The 24,823-nt window shown below is 35.9% G+C and overlaps 1 protein-coding gene across 8 annotated transcripts in view; it reads left to right on the top strand.

Annotated features, from left to right (window-relative positions):
• The first annotated feature begins 2,071 nt into the window (after nt 1-2,071).
• The window catches only part of POSTN (periostin), a 36,176-nt gene continuing 13,424 nt past the window's right edge, over nt 2,072-24,823 (top strand). For 3 of the 8 annotated variants that reach the window (XM_061457461.1, XM_061457462.1, XM_061457468.1), the window contains exons 1-16: nt 2,074-2,258; nt 3,738-3,836; nt 11,030-11,094; nt 12,369-12,526; nt 13,162-13,326; nt 14,166-14,312; nt 16,441-16,582; nt 17,762-17,974; nt 18,122-18,256; nt 18,341-18,489; nt 19,030-19,166; nt 19,900-20,030; nt 21,921-22,051; nt 22,226-22,328; nt 22,708-22,775; nt 22,996-23,041. In XM_061457461.1, coding sequence (XP_061313445.1) covers nt 2,137-2,258; nt 3,738-3,836; nt 11,030-11,094; nt 12,369-12,526; nt 13,162-13,326; nt 14,166-14,312; nt 16,441-16,582; nt 17,762-17,974; nt 18,122-18,256; nt 18,341-18,489; nt 19,030-19,166; nt 19,900-20,030; nt 21,921-22,051; nt 22,226-22,328; nt 22,708-22,775; nt 22,996-23,041 — 2,011 coding nt within the window. In that variant the 5' untranslated portion in view covers nt 2,074-2,136. Of the gene's footprint in view, nt 2,259-3,737; nt 3,837-11,029; nt 11,095-12,368; nt 12,527-13,161; nt 13,327-14,165; nt 14,313-16,440; nt 16,583-17,761; nt 17,975-18,121; nt 18,257-18,340; nt 18,490-19,029; nt 19,167-19,899; nt 20,031-21,920; nt 22,052-22,225; nt 22,329-22,707; nt 22,776-22,995; nt 23,042-24,823 lie in introns of all 8 variants that reach the window. The other 5 variants (XM_061457464.1, XM_061457465.1, XM_061457467.1 and 2 more) reach the window with 4 other exon arrangements.

Raw genomic sequence — 24,823 nt, forward strand, 5'->3', positions numbered from 1 at the left:
TCTTAGGATCACTATACCTTCCCTTTATGTCCAATTCCTACCATAATTAAAAACCAGTGGAAACAGAGAAGAGTAAGGTATTATTAATAAGAACTACCAGTTCAAGAATTATAGCCTACTGTTCACAGGAAACAAATGGGGTTTGCTGTGATTTGAGGTTGGATCACTAATTAGAAAGCTGAAAAAGTATGGAAATAAGAATGCTTGCCCTGCTCAGATTGCTCCTTCTTTACCTTGTGGATAGCTCTATAAGCAACAGGAGCTCAGTGCATGTAGCAGCAGTAGTTTCTACTTATTTTTTGATCCTACGTAGTAAGTGTGGAACATGAACTAAGTGTAGCAAATGAGCTATGCTGATTGTTGAGCAACTCAGGAGGGAGGCACTCCTGAGAATACCGGTTTCTGCATTCTGGGACAGTTCTGGGACTTTCTGAAGTTTGTCAAGTTGCTTTAACAGGGTATCTTCTGATTTTTTTTCATCTGTAGACTCAGAACAGCAAACAGTAATCAACTGAGGCAAATTAACATCTTGAAATGTCATAACTACACATTTAAAAGGTGATAATTCTCACTTTAGTTTTTGCTGCAAAGACCAGAAAGAGATAAAAAGCTCTGAGAGGAATAGAAGGAATGCAGCACTGACATTTCCCCCAAAATTGTCATATCGCAGAGTTGACCCATCACCTCCATCGGCTGATCTAGCAGTGAGGGTTTTCAGGCTTGGAGTTTTATTTAGCTCACATGCAATGAGTCTAGAGATGCTGATACTTGAGCTATTTTGAGTCTTTTGCAGATAGGGTGTGCATAGGTCATAGTAGAAAAGAAGTACACCTAGCATTTAACCACGTCTCTGCTCTTAACCTTAGAAACCATGAAGTGCCATGGTTATTTAAGGTATGACCTTAATCATAAAATGGCCATATACCTATGCCTAGTTACAACCTTTACCTATGATGAGATGTAGCAAAGTCCACTGCTTTTTACCCCATTACAGTCTGTTCTATATGGAGGTGATGGTCCCAAGTGTTTCAGTCCAATACTTCATTAATGTCTAGTTATACACCTCTGGTTCCAGTTAGTCACTCTGGTTTGGAGGAATAAACTACAGCAAACTACTGCCATTAGGACTCACCTCAATTTAAAAAGATCTGGTATCATCTATATACTATACCTGGAAAGTTTATTCACATGCAAACACTTCCATATAAATGCCAGAATCTTTTCCTTTACATAAAAATTACAAAGTCCTGGATTGCAGTCCGAGCACCAGCTGCTCCTATACACTTATGACTGCTAGTTCACTGGGGGCTCATGCCCCATTCATGCCAGTCACTTCACCCTTCCGCCTCTGTTCTCTCATTTACATCTTGGACTTATATTTTCCATTTACTTCATAAGAGGCTCTCAAAGACTAATTAATAAGTATAGAATGGTACGTAATCAAATTTTCAGATACTCAGTGATTTTTCTATGATTATATGAAGCTCTGAACAAAAGTGTTATGTAATAACAACTGTTATTAGAACTAAAATGAATCTGTAAGCTAATGCTGAATTTGATTACGTAACTACTTCATAATCAGAATGTGCCCTAATACAGCCTTTTTCCTCAAGACAAAAATACTATTCCAGTTTATTAACAGCAGCATTGTTTGGAACTTTCACCAACTTCACTAGTTAAACAGCTCATAGATGAGAGCTGTGAGGATATAGAAAGCAAAGCAGCGCAGTTCCTATGGTAAGAGACAACCTCTTCCTCTGGGTTTGAACAAAACCACACGTGATGATCACGACCTCTGAATGCTTCAGTGTTATAAATACAAAACCATAAGTCAAAGTCTAAACTCAAACTTTCTCTGCTGTTGTGTCAGCAGAATAAAATGCTAAGCCATCTGTAATAAGGAAGAAATTAGTCAACTAGGGATTAAAAAAATGTTTTATATAGTTAATGTATGGTACTAATTGAGGTTACTGAATCTGGCAGCAAAAGCTGCTGTTCTAAGGAGGGTGGTATGAAGTTTCAGGTTATCCTGTGGATCCCTCCCACCACCTTCCAACATGTATATAAGTTGTCAGCTCTCCAGATCCTTTGCCAGTTCTCTCTTTCAGACTTGCCAGAAGCAACAGAGGACTAGAGATGAAGATCTTTTTCTTATTCACCTTTTCCACTCTTTTGTTGTCTGCTTTTGAACAAGCAGCTGCTTCTGCTCACTATGACAAGATTTTAACTCATAGTCGAATAAGGGCACGCGACCAAGGGTAAGTAACTGGGTTTTATTTTGATTTTAAAAAGGAGCTTGTTAACATTTATCCTCCCCTTCCTTCTCATATTGTATTAAATGTAATTTTTCACTATAAATTTTTACTATCAATCAAATAGAACTTAGTTAATTTTTACAGGAATTGTTCTTCAATAAAAAGCTTTCTGGGGAGTTTCAAAAGGAGACAGAATATTGTCAGACTTCATAAAATATGGAAAAATCTAAAATCAACACTTCTTAATGAATAAAATACATGCATTTTAGAATCACGGAAATTAATTACAGTTCACAATTAACATAATGGGATGCCAGATATGTTTAATATACATTTTCAAAAGTTTGAATAGAGTTGGCACCTATCCCACAGTATTTGCTCTCTTTATTCCATTCTAATGGAAACCATGAATTTTATTTCGTTGCTTTCTAACATGAGAATATATACTGGGAGTCCTTTGTAAAACTTCTGTTTCTGCTAGAGCAATGAAGCAAGCTGCTCCGCAGGGTGTGCAAAGGACAATGTTCCCAAGTTAGACTGCTCAGAAACATGGAAATAATTTTAACAGCTGTTGTCAGGGAGACACATGTGTCTAAAGATATTTTCTTGCAATCTTCTTAAGTAAAAAGCATTCTGTGAATAAGAATTTTTTGCCGTCCTATCTTTCTTTGTTACATTTCCTCAGCCTGCTAAACTCACACTGAGCTTTTTAAATTAAAAAAAAAATCACTGACTTCCCACTGATGTAAAATATACGTTCTAACTTTTGAGCTGACTTTTTTCTATTAGTGGCAAAATGCCTCTGCTCCATGGAATTCACCCTTAAGAAATTCCTTTTCTGTACACTACAATGCTAAGGAACAAGTATTCCTCATTTGAAAACTGTGACTCCTTTTATTTACTTTCCAATTTACCCTTTGGTCCCCAGTAATTCCCAGAATGTTTACTTAGGTGCCTGCAGTACTCCAAATGGTTGGTAATCAAAATAGCTGATTGATTTACAGAAGACAGGGTTTCCATCTAGATAAAGAACAAGGCACCTTTCTTCCCCATCTCCCCATGACCTTCAGCTGCACAGATGTGTACAAGACAAAACTTTAATGAAAAGACCTTGATGGTATTCACAACTCCATCCCCTGTGGCTGGTAATTAATTCACTTTGCAGGGGAAAGGGAGTAATGTAAGGCACATTGAGACTTTAGTAGGCACAGCTGGTGATCACTACCCGTCAGAAACAGAGGGTCAAACCAAAATGGAGGGGAATATTCTGTCCCTGCTGGGAGGGTGGGCTTGCCAAAGAAACCCAGCTGGGCAGTCTCAGGAGCTTGCACTGTATTTGCTTGAAAACACACTTGCCCTGGGAACTTAATGTTAATTTCTTACTCTTGCTCAACAGAAAGAGTATTTGAGGCATTTTACATTGAACTTTCCCAAGGATGTACAGAAACTTCTTTTTAAAATGTTTCTCACTCCCACCCATAGCCCCAATGTCTGTGCCCTTCAGCAAGTTATGGGAACAAAAAAGAAATACTTCAGCACTTGCAGAAACTGGTACCAGGGAGCCATCTGTGGAAAAAAAGCGTAAGTATGCTGTGTTTCAAAACTATTCCCCATTCACTGAAATAGTATCATGTATGATAAGGAAGCTCTCATATTCTCAGAGACAAACTGCTTCATACAGACACAGTAAGAATTCATTTCATAATTTTACTGGGTTAAAGCTTCTCTTTAGCTGCTTTTAAAACCACCTGGATAACTGATCTAATAGTTATTGCCAAAATATCGCAAAACGAGTGGAAATTCTGGAAATGACAGCATAATATATAGTCTTTTTTAAGTTTAAGAGGCTTCAGAGAATTAGGCTCAGCTAGTAACTCTGAGTTAAGTATTCATAGCTCTGAGATACGCAAAGAGATACTCAGTATTCATAGCTCTGAGATACGCAAAGAGATACACAGTTAAGTGACTTACCCAAAACCACAGAGAGACCTAATAGGCCAGTTGTGACAAGACCTTGGCACTACCTAGCAGAGCAGTGTGCTCAGACCACCTCTCTCTACAAAGAAAAAAAAAAAACAAAGTATGGTTGTGGATACAGATTAAATCTGTGTGAGTCTGATATTTTTTTGGAATCTGTATGTGTATTTCAATTATCATGCCTTCTCAGAATGCAAGTCATTGCCTTCCCTGTGACAAAATGTCAAAGTCACTACTACTTTGTCAAGCATAGGGCAGCTTCAGAGTGTGAACACACACAAACCCCCCAGTCCTGAACTTGGTCTGCCTCACTTGTCTTGCTTAGAATTTAAGTAATTTAACAGAAGCTGACATTGTTTATCCAATACACTGAACAAATGTTTTTCTTGTGTTCCACGTTTTCTGTTGATGTTATGCAATTACTTGGATATATTTCTCAGCAGTTCTCACAGGAAGAAATTTTTATTTTTCCGTTATTCTCTTACAGGGTCCAAATAGGTCTGGGGTAAAATTTTCAGAAAGGCTTAAGTGAACAGGGGGTCAAGGCTTTAATTGCAACTCTCTTAGAGTATTAGGAGTCTCTTAGTGAAAGCCTGTAAAACTCTTTCAAATTCCCAAGTAAAATTTAAGCACACAATTTGAATAGCAAATGAGAGATTGTGTGCCTTAAGAGATAGAGATAAGTTATATTGATACGTGGTGCAAATTGTATGTATGAAGAACTTCGCTTCATTTAAAGTAAGATTTATATTTAAAACTTTCTGAACGAATATCAGCCACTGTTTTAGATGATAAGGTAATGAGGACTAGAGATTTTGGTTTTTTGCCAAAGGCTTCCTTGAGAGTGGTTAGCATGGAAGAGAAATACCAAAAGTGTCAGCAACATAAGCCAGTCAAGGATGAGTCCCTTTGTAAACAAGCTCTTAAATTGTCTTGAGAATGATTTTGGATCAACAGAAAGGAGAGCATGATCAAGAAGTAACTGATAATTTGCAATTAGATAGTCATATTTTTGTTCTCCTGATTGTCAGTCATGAGTAAATAGGATCCACATTTTTGACTCCATTCTTCAAGTTTTTAAAAGTGTTTTTAAAATATAGAAAAAAATAATTATAAATTTGGGGGGATGGAGGGAATAGATACGTTTGGATTTAAACAACTACACGTAGCTCACATTGAATCCAAGTGAGCTTCTACAAACAGAAATTTTGAATAAGCAGTGCAACCACAAGACTTTTAAAACTTATATAAAATTCATTGAGTAGTTCTTTACAGAAAGTCAAAGAATTCTATGGTGACAAAGAATTAGATCCAGACACAATCTGGGCTTGTGCTAGGGGATGGGGTGGAACAAAAAATTATGTGGAGTGTGCATGCATCGCTGGCAGTGCTGATACTGCTGCAGTCTCTCATGCTCTCCAGTGCATTTACATATGTGGCACTCTCATTTAAAAAAAAAAAAAAATTATAATAATTTTCCTTTTTTTTTTTTTTTTTTTTTCAAAGCCAGTTTTATGGTTTGATTCTTTTTTGTTTTTGGCTGGTTCAGCTATGATGGCTGAAAAACAATTATATTCATAGTTCTTCTTGAGCATGATCCCTATACTTAATAATGTAAAATTGGTTAAGACTCCCAAATGATTATTTATATGAGAAAAATGCCTCCAGTATTGATTTTTTTCACTGTAATCTGTAAAATCAGATTAAATTAAATTAAAATCCAAATTAAATCATTGCAAACTGTAAAATCAGACAGGTAAATCAGATAATAGGCAAGGACCACAAATGGGCTTGAATTGTGGTTTCTGTTGGATATCAGAGGCTTTGCATTTTTTGAATTTCCTAAAAGATGCTACAGGTCATAACCCAGTGTTGGAAAGGATCCTTTCCAGTTTGGAAAGGGAAGGATCCAAATGAGATAAAGGAAAGGATCCAAATGAGGGAAAATGCAGTAGGAAGTTTTCTTCCATTTCCTTTCTGAGAAAGAGTTTTCAGTGTTCTGACAGCATACCACAAGTTAATGGAACTGAACTGTACTTCCAGTACAGTGAGACACTGATTCCGATACACAGTGTTGCTTTTCAAACACTGCCATGGCTTTGAAGTTTTAACTCTAAAGTAAGTCTGGACATGAAAATGATATCATGGCACCACCAAAGCCAAGGAAAAGACCTGGCATTCATGATCCAAGCTGTCGCGCTAAGCTTTTTGCTATTGTAAACTTTATTGATTACTAATTACTTACTTAAAGAGGTGAAAGACAGTAACCTCAGTAAGTTACAGTTCATGTGGAGCAAATCATAATGAACTTCCTACACAGACAAGCAATCTTATCATTCTAAATACCCAGAAGTTTTTTTGGTACATAGTTGAATGTCTAGAATTCTAACTAGTCTCTCCCATTTTGATTTTGGCCTTGATTTTACAAGCAAATACAGACAGATTAAAACTACTTTTTCATAAAAATTGCAGATTTTTTTGATGGTAATAATAATCAGTTTCCAGTCAAAATAGACTCTGTGGGTTCCTTTGCCCACCTCTACATGCAGTTTCTTCAGGACCCACAGGTTTATAGCATTTATCAAAATCTTTCCTCTCCTCCAAGTGGCATTATAATACTGACTTCTGTTTTCCTTCAAAGGACATGCTGCAAGTCATCCAAAATACTCCACCTTTTGAGTGAGCTCTGCCATATCACTGACATCTTTGGCTCTACATATTATTCCATATTATTCCAATGCAGAAGCATTGGGAAGAAGGGTATTTAGTGAAAATGACAGACTGGAACTTGGATAGTCTCACAGTCAATATCAGAAACAACCTGTTCCTGTGGTTTTATTCCTAGATAGATGTCAAGACTTCCCATGAGAGAAAATGTGGTCTCAGCACAAATCTGACAAGAAATTTATTACTTTGCTGAGCTCCAGAAGTAAACAGAGTTATGAAGTGATAGATACCTTCATGTGTCAGGGAAAATTGATGCAATAGGCAATTTGAACTCATAGAACTAAAACCAGGTGTGACTTTGTTTTCTTCATTGACTAGCATTTAGAGGAATGTAAACTGTAAATAATATTACAGAACTTATGTAAGGACCTAAGCAAGAATCCTGCTATGGCCTACCAGAGGAAGACTGAGTGGTGGGACTGGGTAGATTTGGGCATGAAGAGTCTACACAAAACTACACTTGTGCAAGCATGCACAGAGCAAGGCTAGAGGGAGAAAACTGTGTGTATGACAGTAACACAAGAGGGATGGGGACCTGGTGGAGTGAGTCCAAAGGAGGGCCTTGAAGATAATCAGAACTGGAGCACTTTTCTATGAAGACAGGCTGAGAGAGTTGGGCTTGTTCAACCTGGAGAAGGAAAGGCTCAGGGAAGACCTTAAGGTAGCTTCAAATATTTAAAGGGAGCATTCAAGAATTCTGGAGTAGGACTTTTTACAAGGATGTGTAGTGGCAAGACAAAGAGGAATGGCTTTAAGCTGACAGAGGGGATATTTAAGTTAGACATGAGGAAAAAATTCTTTACTATGAGGGTGGTGAGACACTGACACAGGTTGTCCAGAGAAATTGTGGATGTTCTATCCCTGGAAGTGTTTAAGGCCACAGAGGATGGGGCTTTGAGCAACCTGGCCTAGTGGAGGATGTCTCTGCTTACGGAAGGGTGTTGGAAGATGATCTTTAAGGTCCCCTTCAACCCTAACTATTCTATGAGTCTATGATTCTAGTTCAGTTGTAGAACTCTTGAGGGTTTTTTTTGTGACTGTAATAGAGCATCTGTTATAACTTAGTCTTCGCTGTCAATGGAAGTTTTATACTCTCTGCATCCAAAACAGAAATGCAGACATGACTAAAGAGGTTACTATAATAAGAATGCTAATGCAGCATGCAATGGCTCTTTTCATGTTAATTTCTACATGTTACAAAGTCCTTCTTAACTTGCATATGTGATCTATAAAATGTTAATTTAAAAATGCTTTTATTATTTATGCTTCCTATCCAGTGCTGTAGATTAGATCCAGTTGGGATGCTAAACTATGAGTCTATTGGGCCAAAATTCTTTCCACTGTTTCTCTGCAGTATTTTTTCTCCATGCCAGCAAGGAGTAGAAAAGGATGAGTCACAGAGCTGATCTGAATAAACTAAAAACTGTCTCTGATAGCCAAGAATAACAAGGACTTAAGATAGTGTTGCTCTCCCCCTTTTTCCTTTGGAATTCTCTCCTTTGGATGAGATCAGAACAAATTTGTATTGAAAAAAAAAAAAAAAACAACAAAAAAACAACCAAGCCCGCCACCCAAAAAAAAAACCCCAAAACCTCCAAAGCCTCAAGAATGTTTCATTGTTTGATATCTGAGAAGCTGCTTTCTTCACTCGGGCACCATCTTATATTGAACTAGTAGGGAGATAGAAATGAGTATATCTTATGGTGTGTGATCATACTTCCCCTGAGTACTGTGGTGCTGAGAAACTGCCTCTTGTACTGAGTTTTATCTGATTTTAACCTCATTATGATATTCTCCATGCAAAACTTTTTTCTCATTACATCTTCCTCATTACAATTTGAGCACAGCTGTTGTATGGCATTCTAATTGTAGTTAACTGTAAGAGAACAGCAGTACTGTAAGTAGAAGCTTACAGTAACCTTTAATGACTGATGAAATCCTGGGCTGTACATAACAAGTTACATGGTAAAAAAGGCACTGATGTTGTAATGCATGGCTGAAAAAAACATTCTTTCTCAACTATGTTCTTAAGCCAATTTTCTGCCTTTCATTAATTTTGTCATTGTTGGGTATGGTAAGAAGACTAAACTTGCCATGTCTTATTCTATGCTGATAACTCAGTTTCCTCTTTCCTTTTTCAAAAGCTAATTATATCTGCAAAATGCAATCTTTCATAATTGCTCATGGGGTGATGGGGAGAGATTTTCTGCTCCATGGAAGGAAAAATTATTTTATCATGACAAAGCAGTTCACACAGTTGGGAGAACATTATGACTCCTACTCTACTACACAGTTTTCTTTAATCATTTTGGGGGGTTTTACTAGCTTCTGGCAGGGATGCAACAGAAAGGAAGAATATAAAGTTAATTTCCTTATTAGTCAGAAAATCCGTAGCCTAAATTGTATCCTATTCTTGCATTCCCAAGAATAAAATAAAGAAAACTATGTATTAAAAAGAACTATACAAGTAGTTTAAATATATGGCTTCTCAGTTGAAAAGATGCACATGGAAAAATAAAGACTGTTTTTAAAAACAATTCTTTAATCTTTGCCAGATCTTTCACATTGCTGTCAGTTTCAGAATTATACACCTCACTTTTAAAATCATGCTTTGTAATGTTATTGGTCTGGAATTTTTTAATCTCTTCAAGGAGTTTGGATGTTGAAGGTCTTGAGATCAACTTTTCATTTGAATAAGTTGTTCATTTTAATGTACTTGTGGTTAATGTTTTGTCAGCTTTAGTTTATGAAAAATGAGAGAATTGTACTCAGCTGCTACCAAAGTGCCTACAAATGTAAAGGTGGAATGTGATGGTAAAAGCTCAGCAAAATTTTCCTGGAATTAGTGTTCAGGACTCTATCACTGTCAACATCAGCCAGGCCTACAAAAATATACATACTATGCAAAACTGTGATGCTAATTTTTCTTTGTCCCTTACAGTGTACCATAATTGGAAAAGTAATATTCGGAGTCTATTGTCTTGAAATTTGTTTTAAACCTTTCATAAGATTGTATAATTTGTCAGCATTTCCTCTCTCAAGGAGCCAGAGTCAGGACTGTGATAATTTGTGTGAATTTGCACTTTTGTGTAAGAAAAGAGAAATTGTCAAACAGATGTATAGTAGTAGACCTTTTATTTCTGTCAGATTTATGAAGAAGACTCCTATCTTATAGGAGCATGAATGGTAAATTGTGTGTTACAGTATAGAATTATCATTTAGCCCTAGTTTGCTCATATGTGTAGCATACACATATTCAAGAATAAGAATATTTTATTTACATCATTATATATCAGTTCCTGATCTGAGGAATTGCTAAATTCTGTGTATGCTGTGATGGCATCCTCCTTTAACTCTGTTTTTGATTTCTTGTTGTCTGGTTTTCATCCTCACTACATTTACCAGTGAGCTTTCCCTTGTGTTCATCCATCCAGTCTTTAGTGACTTCCTTCTCTGTAACCTGCTTTATGTCTGTTCTTAATTAGTTCTCTCCCTCATTCCTAAGCTTCTTCAGTCTTCCTTGAAAAACTGAGGCTCTCTCATCCCACTTTCTATCACCATACACTACACAGGACTTTCTTCTAAATACCTGTTAGGTTCTATGGCCAGTATGTACATGATCTCATGTAGATTTGTCATTTTAATTTCTGTTCTGTTCATTTGTTTTCCTTTTCCTTTACAACCCTGATGCCACCAGTTTCTATCAATGTCTTCACTTTATTTTTCCCCTTTTTCAATCCCATCTAATCTTTTCAAAACAGTTAAATATTTTCTTCAACTGCTCTTCTAGTTGCTTCATCTTTTAATAACTCTATGCAAGTTGCACATCCCCTCCTAATTTCCTTCCTAGCACTTAATGATGGAAGTCATTCTGTAAATTCTAAAGCCTTGCATTTACTAAAATACAACCAATCTGTAGTCTATAAAGAAAAGGTTAAATGATAAAAAGGAGTGAAGAAGTGGAGACTGTGTACTTAGCAATGAAAAATTAATTAAAAATTAGACTTAGCTAAAATTAGTATTCATTTATCCTATACATTTTTTGATTGTGCTTTGTTTGTATGCCACAGGACTGTCTTATATGAGTGCTGTCCTGGCTATATGAAGATGGATGGTACAAGAGGATGTCCTGCAGGTGCAAGCTTGTTTTCATATGGATGAGTCAGTATGAGAAGCATCACAGCACAGGAGACTTTCAAAGATGGTCATCTTGAGAAATTATTACCTCTTTTTAAGAATTACTGCCTGAGAATACACAGCTTCATTTGCATACAGCCCACACAGTTAGAAATCAGCCAGCACTGAATTTGGACATTCAGTTTAAGTTGAATTTCTCAGCTGCTTGCAGTTGAGAAGAATGATAGTTCCCAAAGCTGTGAAAGAACTTTTATTCCTATTTCCACCACACCCCAGAGTAACCTAAAAGCATACCAGTAAGGTCAGAAACCAAGGACATGAGGTGTGGCATATCTAACTTCTGTTTATTCCTTTTTCCCTAGAAGACTTGAATCTTATTTACTAGAAGAGTGTTATAGGCTTTAAATAAACTAAGGACTGAAAATTAAGACTTAATTAATTATATTCTTGATTTTCTTTATTTCTGCTACTATGTTTTGCATAAATAAAATTAATCAAAGCAAGGAAGAGTAATCTGTGAAGAAATTTACGTCATAACTTCAGATCCTTTTATCTGAACTATGCCCTTTACATTCAGTAATAGATTTAGGCATACCTAAGGCAGAGTTTGTTTAGATGAATTCATTTTGCTTTAGGTATTGACATTAGAATGAGGTCAGTCATACTCTAGAATTGCCTGTTACTCTTCATGACCTTAAAAAGAGCCAAGAACAGCTAGCTCACATACAGATGTCTTGCTTCTCGACGCCTAGAAGTAGGAAAGCTGAATTCAGGTCTCATGTAGCATTGTTTTAACTGTGAGCCTATGGACATCCTTACTCTCTGGATAAGAGTTTATGCATAAACCACACACTGGAAAAGCAAGAGGCCTCACAAGAGCAATTCTGCTCCACCATGACCAAATGAGACCCACTCCATCAAAATTTTTGTGATTATATATGGAATTTTCTCTTGTTCTTAATGGATAGACACCCATTTCAGCTTGTGTTGGCTCAAAACAAAACAGCTCTTCTAAAGAAAACATTACAATATTCAGTTTTGTTTGATCTAATTTTTCATTAAGCAAACTGAAAAAATAAATAACAAGCAGATGTGTTTGGATGGTTTTTGAGTGTTTTGACGATAGAATTTTAATCCAAGCACAATGTTTTAATATTGGTTTAAACAGTTTCAGAAAGGCAGTACTACTGTCCAACTAAAAGAAACAGAATACATTTGATTGTGAGAAAACAGATGACTGAAGAGTTTATAGTATTTTTATGTTTATTTCAGTTGCTCCTATTGATCACGTATATGGCACACTTGGTATTGTGGGAGCTACTTCCACACAGCAGTATTCTGACATATCAAAGCTGAGAGAAGAGATTGAAGGACGAGGATCATTCACTTTCTTTGCACCAAGCAATGAAGCCTGGGAGCAATTAAATTCAGTAAGTGTGTGTATGCTCATGCACACTTATATGTGTTAAACTGTATTTCTCTTTCAGCTAATGTTGTTTTAGCTGCAACAGGTAGTCTATGAAAAGATAGATCAGAAAAAATATTGATATTTTAGATATAAAAGGACGTTGGAAAAGTTATAATAAAATTATTTTCATGTTTAACATACATTGCTGAATCTAGAGAGTCTGAATTTGTTTTCACTAGTACTAAGCAACTGTGTTTCTTCATTAAATGCTTCCATGAAAAATATGAATATTATTAGTGCTATTAGCACAGTTTGGGGTAAATTCACAGGAATTCCAGCAACTGCACGATGTAGAGTGCAACTGTACTTTGTCAGTGATTCAGTGTCCTTTTAGTAATGTGTTTAGGTAAATAAATAGTGAATCAAAGCTCAATGACCTGTCTGTGTTGAGAACTCCTGTCTTCCATTTCTGAGCAAATCAGACTAAAGTATCATTTAAGTAGAGTCAGATTGACTGGTATCAAAGTTGTGTCTTCCAATAGGAAATATCCATTGCAGTATATATTGCAAGCATATGTTAAAGCAACTATATGTACATCTTTCTGACTAGAAGAATGTTTTGATTCCTCTAAGTAATGAAATTCCTTTGTTCTTCAGGAAATTCACAGGAATTTGGTTGACAACGTAAATATTGAACTGTATAATGCTCTCCACCACCACATGGTAAACAAGCGTATGTTGACAAAAGATCTTAAGAATGGCATGACTCTGGTGTCTATGTATAATGACCAGAAATTGCTTATTAACCATTACCCTAATGGGGTAAGTCTGCTCTTTTTTTTTCTTTTTTTGTTTTTTTATACAAAAATTATTCAGTTATAGCCATTACTTTTTCCTTTATTTCCTTCTATAGCTAAGAAAACTGGTTATAGAAAGTTTAACATCTAGCAAATCAGTTGTCACTGACAAAAATAAATAAATTTTCTCTTGAAAAAATTTTGTCTGCTACATAGACTAATCACTAAGAAAGAATGCGTGTTCTTGCTGTTTAGAAATCAAAGTTCAAATGAAAATAAACTTTATTCCTAAAAGATAAAGCCTTTTGTGTGCAAAATATGTGATCATAATAAACTGGGGAGAAAATCTAGTATTAATCTTCATGTGTTTACAAAATAATTTTTACATCAGATCTTTGAATTGGAGTGCATGGTAGAAGTATTTAAGATCATAGGGGACATACTTCCTGTATTTGGCTAGAAACAAAATAACTTATAAATGCTAGAAATCTCGCAGTTAATTCACTCATCTTTGTTGCCTTAAAGGCATTGAAATTTATATGTTTGACTACAGCTTACATTAGTAAAAAATCCTCATACAATCACTGTATTAGCCATACACCAAAACCAAAAGTGAATAACTGCATTAAGAAATTAAACATAAATATGAAATAAATGTTGCCTGAATAAATCTACTGCTAGCTTCCCAGAAGCTTAGCGTTTGAAATCTTATACATTTTTACTTAAAATTTAAAATGAAAACTGTTAGAAGAGTGAATTTGGAAAGTACAGTCCATACATTGCCCGTCTTAAGAATCAGATTGCAAGTATACAAGTATATGATCAAACAAATGTTTAATGTTCTGCTTGATTGTCCAAATATAGGTTGTTACTGTTAACTGTGCCAGGATCATCCATGGCAACCAGATTGCTACCAATGGTGTTGTTCATGTCATTGATCGTGTCCTGACTGCTGTTGGAAATACTATTCAAGATTTCATTGAGGTCGAAGACGATCTTTCATCTCTTAGAGTAAGTGGACAAAAATAAAAACACTTTTCTGGTTTTGTAGTTTTTTTTTTCTTTCTTTTCTATTTGTGTATGATAGTTGGAAGTAAGAAGGATTAGTTCAGAAAGAGAGAGAAATAAATTAAATTATGAGCTCCAACTAATATTGCAAATCTGGCTATATAAAAAGTAAAAGTATATTTTACATAAGAAATCTGTTTATTCTCTTTTGTTGATCAAATAAGACCACACCAATAGAACATAATGTGTCCCTGTACATAAAAAGTGTGTCTTCAAGCACTGAGGTAATGAAACTTGTGTCATAAATTACCATCTGGTGCTGCTAGGTAAATAAGAAAAAGTTCAAAGTGGATGATAGAAATTGTAAAAAAAAAAAAACAACAAAACAACAAATTCCAGAACCTAACTAATAGCAAGTTTCAGAGCATCAGTAGATAAATGTAAAAAAAAAATTTCTTGAGGAGAGGAAGCAGGTTTTTTCTGTCCAGGTTTCTAATCTCTCTTTCTTCTGGGAGATGAGTCTGCTTACTGTAATGGGATTTCATGCTGCACATGTTTAAAAGAATATGCCATGGTTTCACAAGTAGCTGTTGTCCTTTTCCCTCCCCCATATCCTTAATTAAAAAAATAATAATAATTTTAAATGCAGGGCATAAATATGGAAGAGACCTTCTGAATCCCTCAAATCTAGTCCATGACAGGCAACCACATCATTTAATCTCTTTAGAAAACTGAATGTACAAACACTTTCTAGTTGCTAAGATCACATTTGTTTTTCTTTCAGTTACATCACATTAAACTCTGCCTTTCTGACGTTTCAAAGGGTGAATTCCCTGTTTATAGCACATACACTTGCCAATTACTGTGTGTGTGCCCTTGCACTTAATACTACTTTTGGCTCCAAAAGCAACTGTGCTAATGAAACCATTCACAACAAAATCAACCCTGAGACTCTAATATGGCATTTCTTTTAGGATGGCTATTCCCATCTTCCAATTCACCAGTTTCATATGCACTTTATCATTCTGTCTTAGGTTGATCTAATAATATTTCATCTTTAACTGAGCAAATTATTTACTCAAGTCCAGATGTGTTCAATTTTACATATGTTCTTTTTCTAGAAAATCCGCAAATCATATTGGCATACCCTATTATAGTACCCTTTTAATCCATCATATATTCTCACAATTACTTCTTGAATGTCCAGAGCTGAGTAACATTTATAATTCCAGAATCATATAATCATAGAATGGTTTGGGTTGAAGGGGACCTTAAAGATCACCTAGTTCCAACCTCCTGCCGTGGACAGAGACACCTTCCAGTAGACCAGGTTGCAAAACCCAGAGATAATTTTTCCTAGCCTCAAAGCCTGAGATGGGATAGAATTGAACGTTTCAGTTGGAATTTGATCAAGGATCATCTAGCCTGATCACTTCAGGGCTCGCCAAAAGTTAAATCATGTTATTAAGGGCATTGTCCAAACACTGACAGGCTTGAGTCATTGACCACCTCTCAGTAAAGAAATGCTTCCTACAAGCCTGTTCCAGTGTTTGACCACCGTCTCAGTAAGGAAATGCTTCCTAATGTCCAGTCTAATCCTCTCCTGACACAACAATTGAACATTTCCCATGCATCCTATCACTGAATACCAGGAAGATCAGCACCTCCCTCTCCACTTACTCTCTTCAGGAAGCTGTAGAGAGCAGGGAGGTTGCTCCTCAGCCTCTTGTTGTGGTTTAGAACTTCTTCCTTGTGTTTAATCAAATTAGTCATACATCTGTAATATATTTTTTATTATTTCAAAGGCAAATTATTAATTTTGATCTGATTTGTCAAGATGTTCACATTTTTCATTCAAAAATTCAGGCCAAAATAATTCCAAATTTTGCCCTGTTGTCACCACTGTCAGAATTTATTGATTACTGTGTGCTGCATTAAAGAGGTAACTCAGTATATCAAGACACATTTTCCCCACAAAAATAGTTTTCATTTCGTTATTGTCAGTTTTGCCTGTCCATAACACAGATCTGTCTAGCATTAAAGTACCTGTGGGCACTTGGTGAAATGAGACAAATAATGGTTTTTGGTAATATTTTAAATAACCAGCTTTAAAAATAAATTTATCTTCTAGGCTGCTGCCATCACATCAGATGTCTTGGATACTCTTGGAAGGCCTGGCCATTACACACTCTTTGCTCCTACTAATGAAGCTTTTGAGAGACTTCCAAGGGGAGTTCTAGAGAGGATTATGGGTGACAAGGTGGCTTCTGAAGGTGTGTAACCTTTTTTTTTTTTCAAATGAGAAATACAGGTGACTAGATCAGGAGGTAGAAACTACATTATCCTACTGGCTCTGAAATTAAGCTCCTGTACTTTCATACATATTGGAGGAGGTATTTCATCTCTGATTTTTCCAATTACCTAATGATTACAAGTCACTGAAAACTTAGTTTCCAAAACACTGATGTTACTGATAGTTCAGCTGCACAGTTATGATATTACACAGATACAAGATTACTGCCTCTAGAAATGTAGGGCTAACAGAATGTGGGAGCTTCTCACAGCTTTCTCATCAACAGCTTTTTCGTGCAAAAAAAAAAAGAAATGTTCTTGTAAAAGCTAAGTTTGGCCCTGCAAGTTGAACTGAATTTGTGCTATGTATTCTGACAAACTATAGCAGTCAGCACACTTACTTTTTTGAGAACTGCAGTAAATCCAAGTAATAGCTGAATCAGTTATGTTTATTAATGTAATGGAACACTAAGAAATGGAAAGCTGCATTTCTGTCATCTCCTTTATGCTCTCTACTGCACTAAACAAGTTCTCAATCATTTCATTTTAGCCTGATTAAGTCAGTCAATGAAGTCAGTCAAAGAAGGATGGTGAAAAGAGGGACCTGGTCTAATTAATAACTAAAAATGGAATTCTGAAATAACACAATTTTTTTTGATGTGGCTTTTTATTAATTTTTTTCAGTTTACCTTCAGGATTTTTTGGCTGATTCTTTTGGTGCTCACAGAGGATAGCACACTGAATCTCAATTACTATAAAAAAGCATAATAAAATACAAATCTGGGCTGGATTTTCATAGCCTATACAGTTGTGTACTTAGAGGTCTATTTGGAGCATATCATCTACAGTCACTAAGTTATATACTCTGTTACATGCAGGTTGTCACATAAACTGTATAGTTTTTATAATACCAGTGATGCCAAATATATTTGACCATAAATGTTTTTTTTAGAGGCCTGTAGGATCAATTGTCAAATAAATAACTTTCAATAAATTATCTATCAGTGCAAATATATGTGCTAGATAAGCTAGTAAACTATTAAAATAGTGTAGCTATTTCATCTCCCACCTATATGTGTATATTGTGTATATATATGGATATATATAAAATATATGTATCTAAATACCTATACATTAATGTCCTGATCTTTTCTCTACAGCTCTAGTGAAGTTCCATATTTTAAATACTCTCCAGTGCTCTGAAGCTATCACTGGTGGAGCTGTCTATGAGACCTTGGAAGGAAACACAGTTGAAGTTGGTTGTGATGGTGAAAGTCTGACTGTGAATGGAGTGAAGATGGTAAAACGCAAAGATATTGTGACAAGCAATGGTGTTATCCATCTCATTGGTGAAGTCTTAATTCCTGATTCTGGTCAGTGATGTGTATGAAAAGCTTCTTATACTGAAGATGTTTTCTACAATCCTACCTATATTCCCTCAGCTCTCTTGTTATGGATAAGCATGGAGAATCCAGGAAAAGGAATAAACTGTGTGCTAAAATGTTTTGTCTTATTTGCAGCCAAGCAAGTCATTGAGCTTGGTGGTGCCCAGCAGACAACTTTTACAGACCTGGTGACACAGGTAGGACTTGCATCTTCTCTAAGACCTGAAGGCCAATACACTCTTCTGGCACCTCTGAATGGTGCTTTCTCAGGTTAGTAGCCTTAAAAGATTATGCTCTGGATGTAAAAATAGGTAAGAATATATGCTACATAGTAATACTTATATTTTTTTATAGATGACACCTTAAGGATGGATCAACGCCTTCTTAAAACAATCCTGCAGAATCACATTATAAAAGTGAAAGTCGGGCTCAATGAGCTGTACAATGGACAAGAGCTGGAGACAATTGGAGGAAAATTACTTAGGGTCTTTGTGTATCGCACAGTAAGTGAATGGGGCTTTCTAACAGTATGTATCCCAACTATGAAAATGAAGAATCATGAGAAGGTAAAGACAAAGTGGAACAAAACCTCCAACATTTCACAACATGATTGTCTAGCAAAAAATTTCAAGCTTTAAGGCTAAGAAAGTGTGAAAATCTAATCTTTATCAATAGGAACTTTGTTTGCATGGAAGACACTTTGCGAAAACAAGGCAGAATTCTGTATTTGGCACTCCATTATTTAATTTTTAACGTTTTGTTTGTTTGTTTAGAACTAGTTAAGAGAATTCTCAAGGGAAACTAAAAAATCAAGTTTGGAAATATTTGCACCATATAAACTTAATCCAGATTTTGCTACTTTTGCTTTCTCAAGCAATACCAGATTTCCTGGCAAGAACACAAAATGTGACTGTAGGAAATACATGTGAATCTTATGTTTAAATTTAGAAACCTGTTGGGAAGTATATATCCATCTCATTTTATCAGATATGTTTAAATGTGTATCACTGTGTGAAAGCTGCACTTGTTTCTCTTTTAATCAGGCTGTATGTGTTGAAAATTCATGCATGGTCAGAGGAAGTAAAGAAGGAAGGAATGGTTTTATTCACATCTTCAGACAGATCATCAATCCAGCAGAAAATACACTGCATGAAATGCTGAGGAATGATAAGCGTTTTAGGTGAGTAGTGGTTTTGACAGCCCTGAGATTTCCCTAGAGATAACAACTCTAGGATATACAGCACAGCTGGTCTGAGAAATAATTGCGGGTTGTTGAATTTTGAGAAACATGGAGGGCAGGGAAGGCTTTATTGCCTCATCAAAAAAAAAAAAAAAAAAAGGAGAAAAAAAATATGGGAGGTTGGGGAACAAAAAGAAAAAGTGTTCTTCTCTAGCTATATGCTGAAATCGCTCTCAGACTTAATGTTACAATGGTTGTTTAGGTACACAGTTACCCATAAGACACCAGAGTGAGAGGAGTAAAAAGACAAAATTGGATAATACCTCCAGAACTATAAATACAGCAGTGTCTGGTGGTTTAGTTAATGAGTAGTACGATTCCATATGGATGCAGCATGACTTTATGCCCTTCCAGTACATATTTCTTTCTCCTTCCTGCAAGTATCTCCATGCTTTTAGAAAAATAACCACTCTTGTCATCTTCTCTTCATCTCTTTGATTGGTGGGGACTTAATTTGATGAATTCTGCTCTGATACAGTCTGACAACTTTTTTTTTCTCCCCTTCAAATCCTTTTTCTTCAGTCTGCTACTTTTAAGACTGTCCTTTTTTCTGATTTCCCTCTTCTGCTTCTGGGAAATAGTGAGATCATTGCATTATCAAAAAATGAGGAAACTAAAGGCCTGGACCCAAGTGCAGTTTATTATTTTTGGTTTTTTTCTTTGTGATAAACAGTGTTTTCCTCAGTCTGGTGAAAGCTGCAGATTTAGATGATGTTCTGTCACGACCTGGAGAATGGACTCTATTTGTTCCTACTAATGATGCCTTTAAAGGTTTGACTGATGATGATAAGGATATACTGATAAGTAAGTAACATAAGAAAAACAGAAATATAAGCAAAGGTAAAACTGAAGGGAAAGGTTGCTAGTGCTTTTCTTACACAAAAGCTATCTGATAAAACAGTTTACTTTTGACTAAGAGCAGGTCATAGGCCATCCTTAAATTCATTCCTTCTTGGGGAATAGAGAAAATACCTTTTTGAAAAAAAAACCCAAACAACCAACTTGAATTGAAATTTAAACTTCAATCCTTAATATAGTATTATTCCAAGATGTATTTACCATCAAAGCTAAAATCTACATTCACTGAATTAGTTTTAACTTGTCATTATTCAACCTTGCTATAATTTTTTTTCAGCTGAAACGTCTCTTCTATTCTCTTTCTTTTCTAGTTGTGGCCATTGCAGTAAAAGATATTTAATACTGACTTTCCTGTCATTCCTTTCTCTTCTCTGCCCAGCAATCTCTAATATCACTTGTGCTCTACAAGTTAAATATTTAATATGCATTGTTAAATTCAATTTTATGTAATTTCAATTTTTTGTAGTTTCTTTAATTTCATGCTTTATTACCATAAGAGAAGAAACACTGAATACTCCATATCTCCTGCAGAATTTCCCACTAGAGAGGTAGACTGTGGCCATAGCACTATGACTATTTTTAGTTTATTTGAGAGTAATGTGAACATAGCTTGTGCACAAATACAGGAGGAGTGATTGCCTTGAATCCCACATTATAAGGTCAGTCAGATTTTCCATTACTGCACATTTTAGGCCAAAGTTTGATGACATGAAGCCAAATCCCATGAATCCTTAATTCCTTCAAAGAATCCAGCTCAAAGCATTGATAAGCAGCAACCCAGCTCTCTACAGCCTTTATCTCACTGACAAGGCACTGTGAATTTGAATTAGCTATCTCTTTAAAGTCATGATAGGGTCTTAATTACCTTCGAGTGTTGTGTGTCTTTAGTGACTAACAGTAAAATAACGACTTAAATGACTAACATTAGCTAGCTATAAAATGAAATTAAGCTTGTCCCAAGGCTGCAACCTGAAGTAGCTGGATAAATGACATTGTTCTGGTTTTATTGGGCTGTATTCTGTGATTCTGTGCTATAGTTATTTTATTAACAAAGATTGAATTTATCAGGTCTATTATTTTTATCTTAATCCACAATTTGATGTTATACTCAAGGCCCATGCCATTTTGGATTATTTCTGTAATTAAGAATACAATTATATTCTGCTTTACAAAGGCTTTATGTACTATCTTTTCCTGTCATTGTTGCTCAGTTTCTACTTTGGCAAATGAGATTTTAATTTACCATCTTTGTTCCTTTTTTTTTCTTTTCTTTTTTGTTTCAGCAAAATGTCCATTTTTTGTGTCAGATTTCTCTCTGGAATTCTGTCTGTCTTGGCTTTTTTGAAGAAATTACCTTGCTTATTAAGGAATATAAGAACTTTTTTTTTCATCTGTAAGAAAGACACAAACCAAAGATTATTTTAACGAATAGCTATTGTGGCATAGAACAAAGCTAATCTGATAGTTGCTGAAATCAGGTTTTGAATGGCCAAGTGTAAGCTTTGCGTGTAACTTGACGCCATCTATGAATGGTCCAGTCAGAAAATCTCAGTGTTAATTTTAATTGCATTTAGTATTAAAGTGAATTGCAGTAATATCTGTGATCAAAACAAAAAGCAGAGTAAGAAAATTTTCTCCAAAAGAGACATCAGGAAAAAATTCTAAAGAGCATTTTTCCATTGCAGTTTCATCAAGGCTGAAACTCCTAGTAACAGTCAATATCAGCATGTAATGTTAATATGAAACTTGTAATAGCATGGTCAATATTACATGTAACGGTAAGTGGATGTGTTTTAGAACTGCTTAGTTATTACTTCTACTTTTCTTTTTAAATAGGAGACAAAAATGCTCTCAGGAATATCCTTCTTTACCACTTAACACAAGGAGTTTTCATTGGAAGTGGCTTTGAGCCTGGTGTGACAAACATTCTTAAAACCATCCAAGGAGGGAAACTCTACTTGAAAACAGTTAAGTGTTGAAAAGGAAGTCTCATGGATACAGCCTTGTAACAGGGTTTTGACATTCCATGCCTATCCACATTACAGAATGGGATGCATTTCTCTGAACATTATATTAGGGTTTGGGTGTTTGTTTTTTTTAATGTCCCTAACAATTTGTGTTCTCTTTTCATCTTTTACCAGGTAAATGATACCCTTCTAGTTAATGAACTGAAATCAAGAGAATCTGATCTCATGGCAACCAATGGTGTCATTCATGTTATTGATAAACTCCTGTATCCAGCAGGTGAGTATTAGTTCATGGAATTTATACACACTCTTCTGAATCTGTTTACATGTTATGTAGGTGAAATAACTCAAAAAAATGTAATTCCTTTGAAGAGACAATTTCCATGTGGAATAAGAAACAGGAAATTTACCTCACTACTCATTTTGTGGAAGAACCTGGGTTGAAACCATGGAAACTCTTCAAAATTCTGTGAAAGTCAATTAGGTGGTAGACAACATGCCATAGGCTATCTTTTCCACTCATATGGAAGAATGTATATGTACAAGTACACATTTGTGTGAGTGTTTGAGAGTGATTACATCTCCTGATCATTGTAAATAAAAGCAAAATGAGCACAGATGTATGTTCTCACTTACATGCCTATTTCTTTTGTCAGATCTGCCTGTTGGAAATGATCAGTTGCTCACAATCCTGAAGAAGTTGATTAAGTACATTCAAATTAAGGTACTCTTTGAATAATGATCCCTTTGTCCTTTTGCAGGATCTGTGAAACTGTATACATTATAATTTGTAAATTATTTTCTGGTCCCTCTGTTTCTTCAGCAGGAGGATCTAAACAAACCTCTAGATAAACGAAGCGGTGAATCCTACTAACACTCATTAGGAAACTAGAAAGAAAGTGCTCCTTCTTTTCATTTTTTAAATTACTTTTCTGTATTTATAGTTTGTTCGTGACAGTGCCTTCAAAGAGATTCCACTGACGTTTTACAGTAAGTTCATTTTAAATATTGCCAGATGGGTTTGAGATTGCTTTTTAAATGTTGCCAATTCTAATCTTGAATCACAGATCTATTTTGTTTTCAATCAAAAAAAAAAAAAAAGCAATTTCTGGGAAAGTAAGATGTGCCAGTGAAGCACAGGAAGAGAAAGATTCAAAGTAGAATATTTCTGGCTGATGTGCTACCATACATATTTTTTCCCTTTCTAGATGTGTGACAGGAAAATAACCCTGAAGTCAGACTCTTTGGAGTAAGCAAGATACATATGGAAAGGATTGTTTTTTTTAAGTTTTCAGCCAAGGTTCAATGTTTGCTGCACAGCAGAGTTGTACTTCCTCTCTCTCCAAGATGTAACATTGTACTGTGCTGACTGTCCAAGATGTAGCATTGACCAAACTCTGCACTGAAATGCTTTTCTTTTTCTTTTTTTTTCTTTTTCATAAATGCTTCCAGAGGACAGAAATATACCTATTTCACCTGTCTCCCGTCCATGCAAATATGATGCCCGTGTGAGAGGTGGTTATTCTAACCATTTTCTCTTTAGGGAGCAAATGTAAAAAATGAAATACTTTTTGCTCTCTTGCAGCCTTTCTCAGGGTTTGCCTTTAGCTTCTACATACAAAGTAGAACCCATTGAAGCAATCTGTTAGAAAACAAAGTTTCTGCTGAAGCTTTTCCTTGTGGGGAAATGTGAATTTAGGCAGATGATGAAATTTCTATGGAATTCTACACACATTTCTCAGTAGAAATGAAGACCATCACATGAGGCTTTTGAAAATTGAGAATGGACACACTGAATGTAAAAGACTCTTGAAAAAAAAAAAGAAATAATCTATCTTGATGACAAGTTGAATATGAGCCAACAGTGTGCCCTGACAGTCAAGAAGGCAAGCCATGTCCTGGGTGCATCCAGCAACAGCATAGCCAGCCAGTTGTGATTACCCTACTCTGCACTGCATAGGTGCAGCCCTGTGTCAACCACTCTGGGGTTCCTCAGCATGAGGACATTGAACTATTGCGGTGTGTCCAGAGGCAGGCAATCAAGAGGGTGAAAAGCCTCAAAGGCAAGACATCACAGTCTACAATTCCCTCAAGGGGAAAAGTGGAGAAGGAGGTGCTGATGTCTCTGTGGTGATCAGTGATAGGACACGTGAAAATGGAATGAAGCTACATCAGGGGAAGTTCGGATTGGTCATTGGGAAAAGCTTCTTCACTGAGTGTGGCTGGTCACTGCAACAGGCTCCCCAGGGAAATAATCATGGTATCAAGCCTGTGAGTGTTCAGGAGTGTCTGGATGATGCTCTTTAGTCATATGGTTTAATTTTAGATAGTCCTGTGAGGAGCAGGGAGTTGAACTTGGTGATCCTTATAGGTCCTTTCCAACTTGAGATATTCCGTGATTCTATGACTCTATCTCCCATGGTGAATGAGAGTAGCACAAGAAGCAATGCCCGTGAACTGAAGCAAGGGAGGTCAATGTCAGACATCAAGCTGTAGCTGCTGATTTAGTTAAATGCGGGAATGGAAAGGATGAAACCTCTCTACCAGCAAAGGTTTCTCTATCATTGAATGATACAAGTCAAATAACAATCTGTCAGAGTTATTCAATGAATATTTGAGTCTGTCTTAGGTGTAGAAGGAGACGTTGATCTCTCAAGGGCACCACTGTTGTGCTTTCCATGATGTTCTATCATGTACAAGAATAGTTCTGAATGTCAGCAGGGTTCCTCCATTTACCAGGTCAGCTCCCTGAAAAAAAGAAAAGCTCAAGAT

The sequence above is a fragment of the Pezoporus flaviventris genome, unplaced genomic scaffold (genome assembly GCF_033815535.1).
Source record: "Pezoporus flaviventris isolate CSIRO_AGI_PZ_B2104156 unplaced genomic scaffold, CSIRO_AGI_Pfla_v1 ptg000025l, whole genome shotgun sequence".
Classification (NCBI taxonomy): Eukaryota; Metazoa; Chordata; class Aves; order Psittaciformes; family Psittacidae; genus Pezoporus; species Pezoporus flaviventris.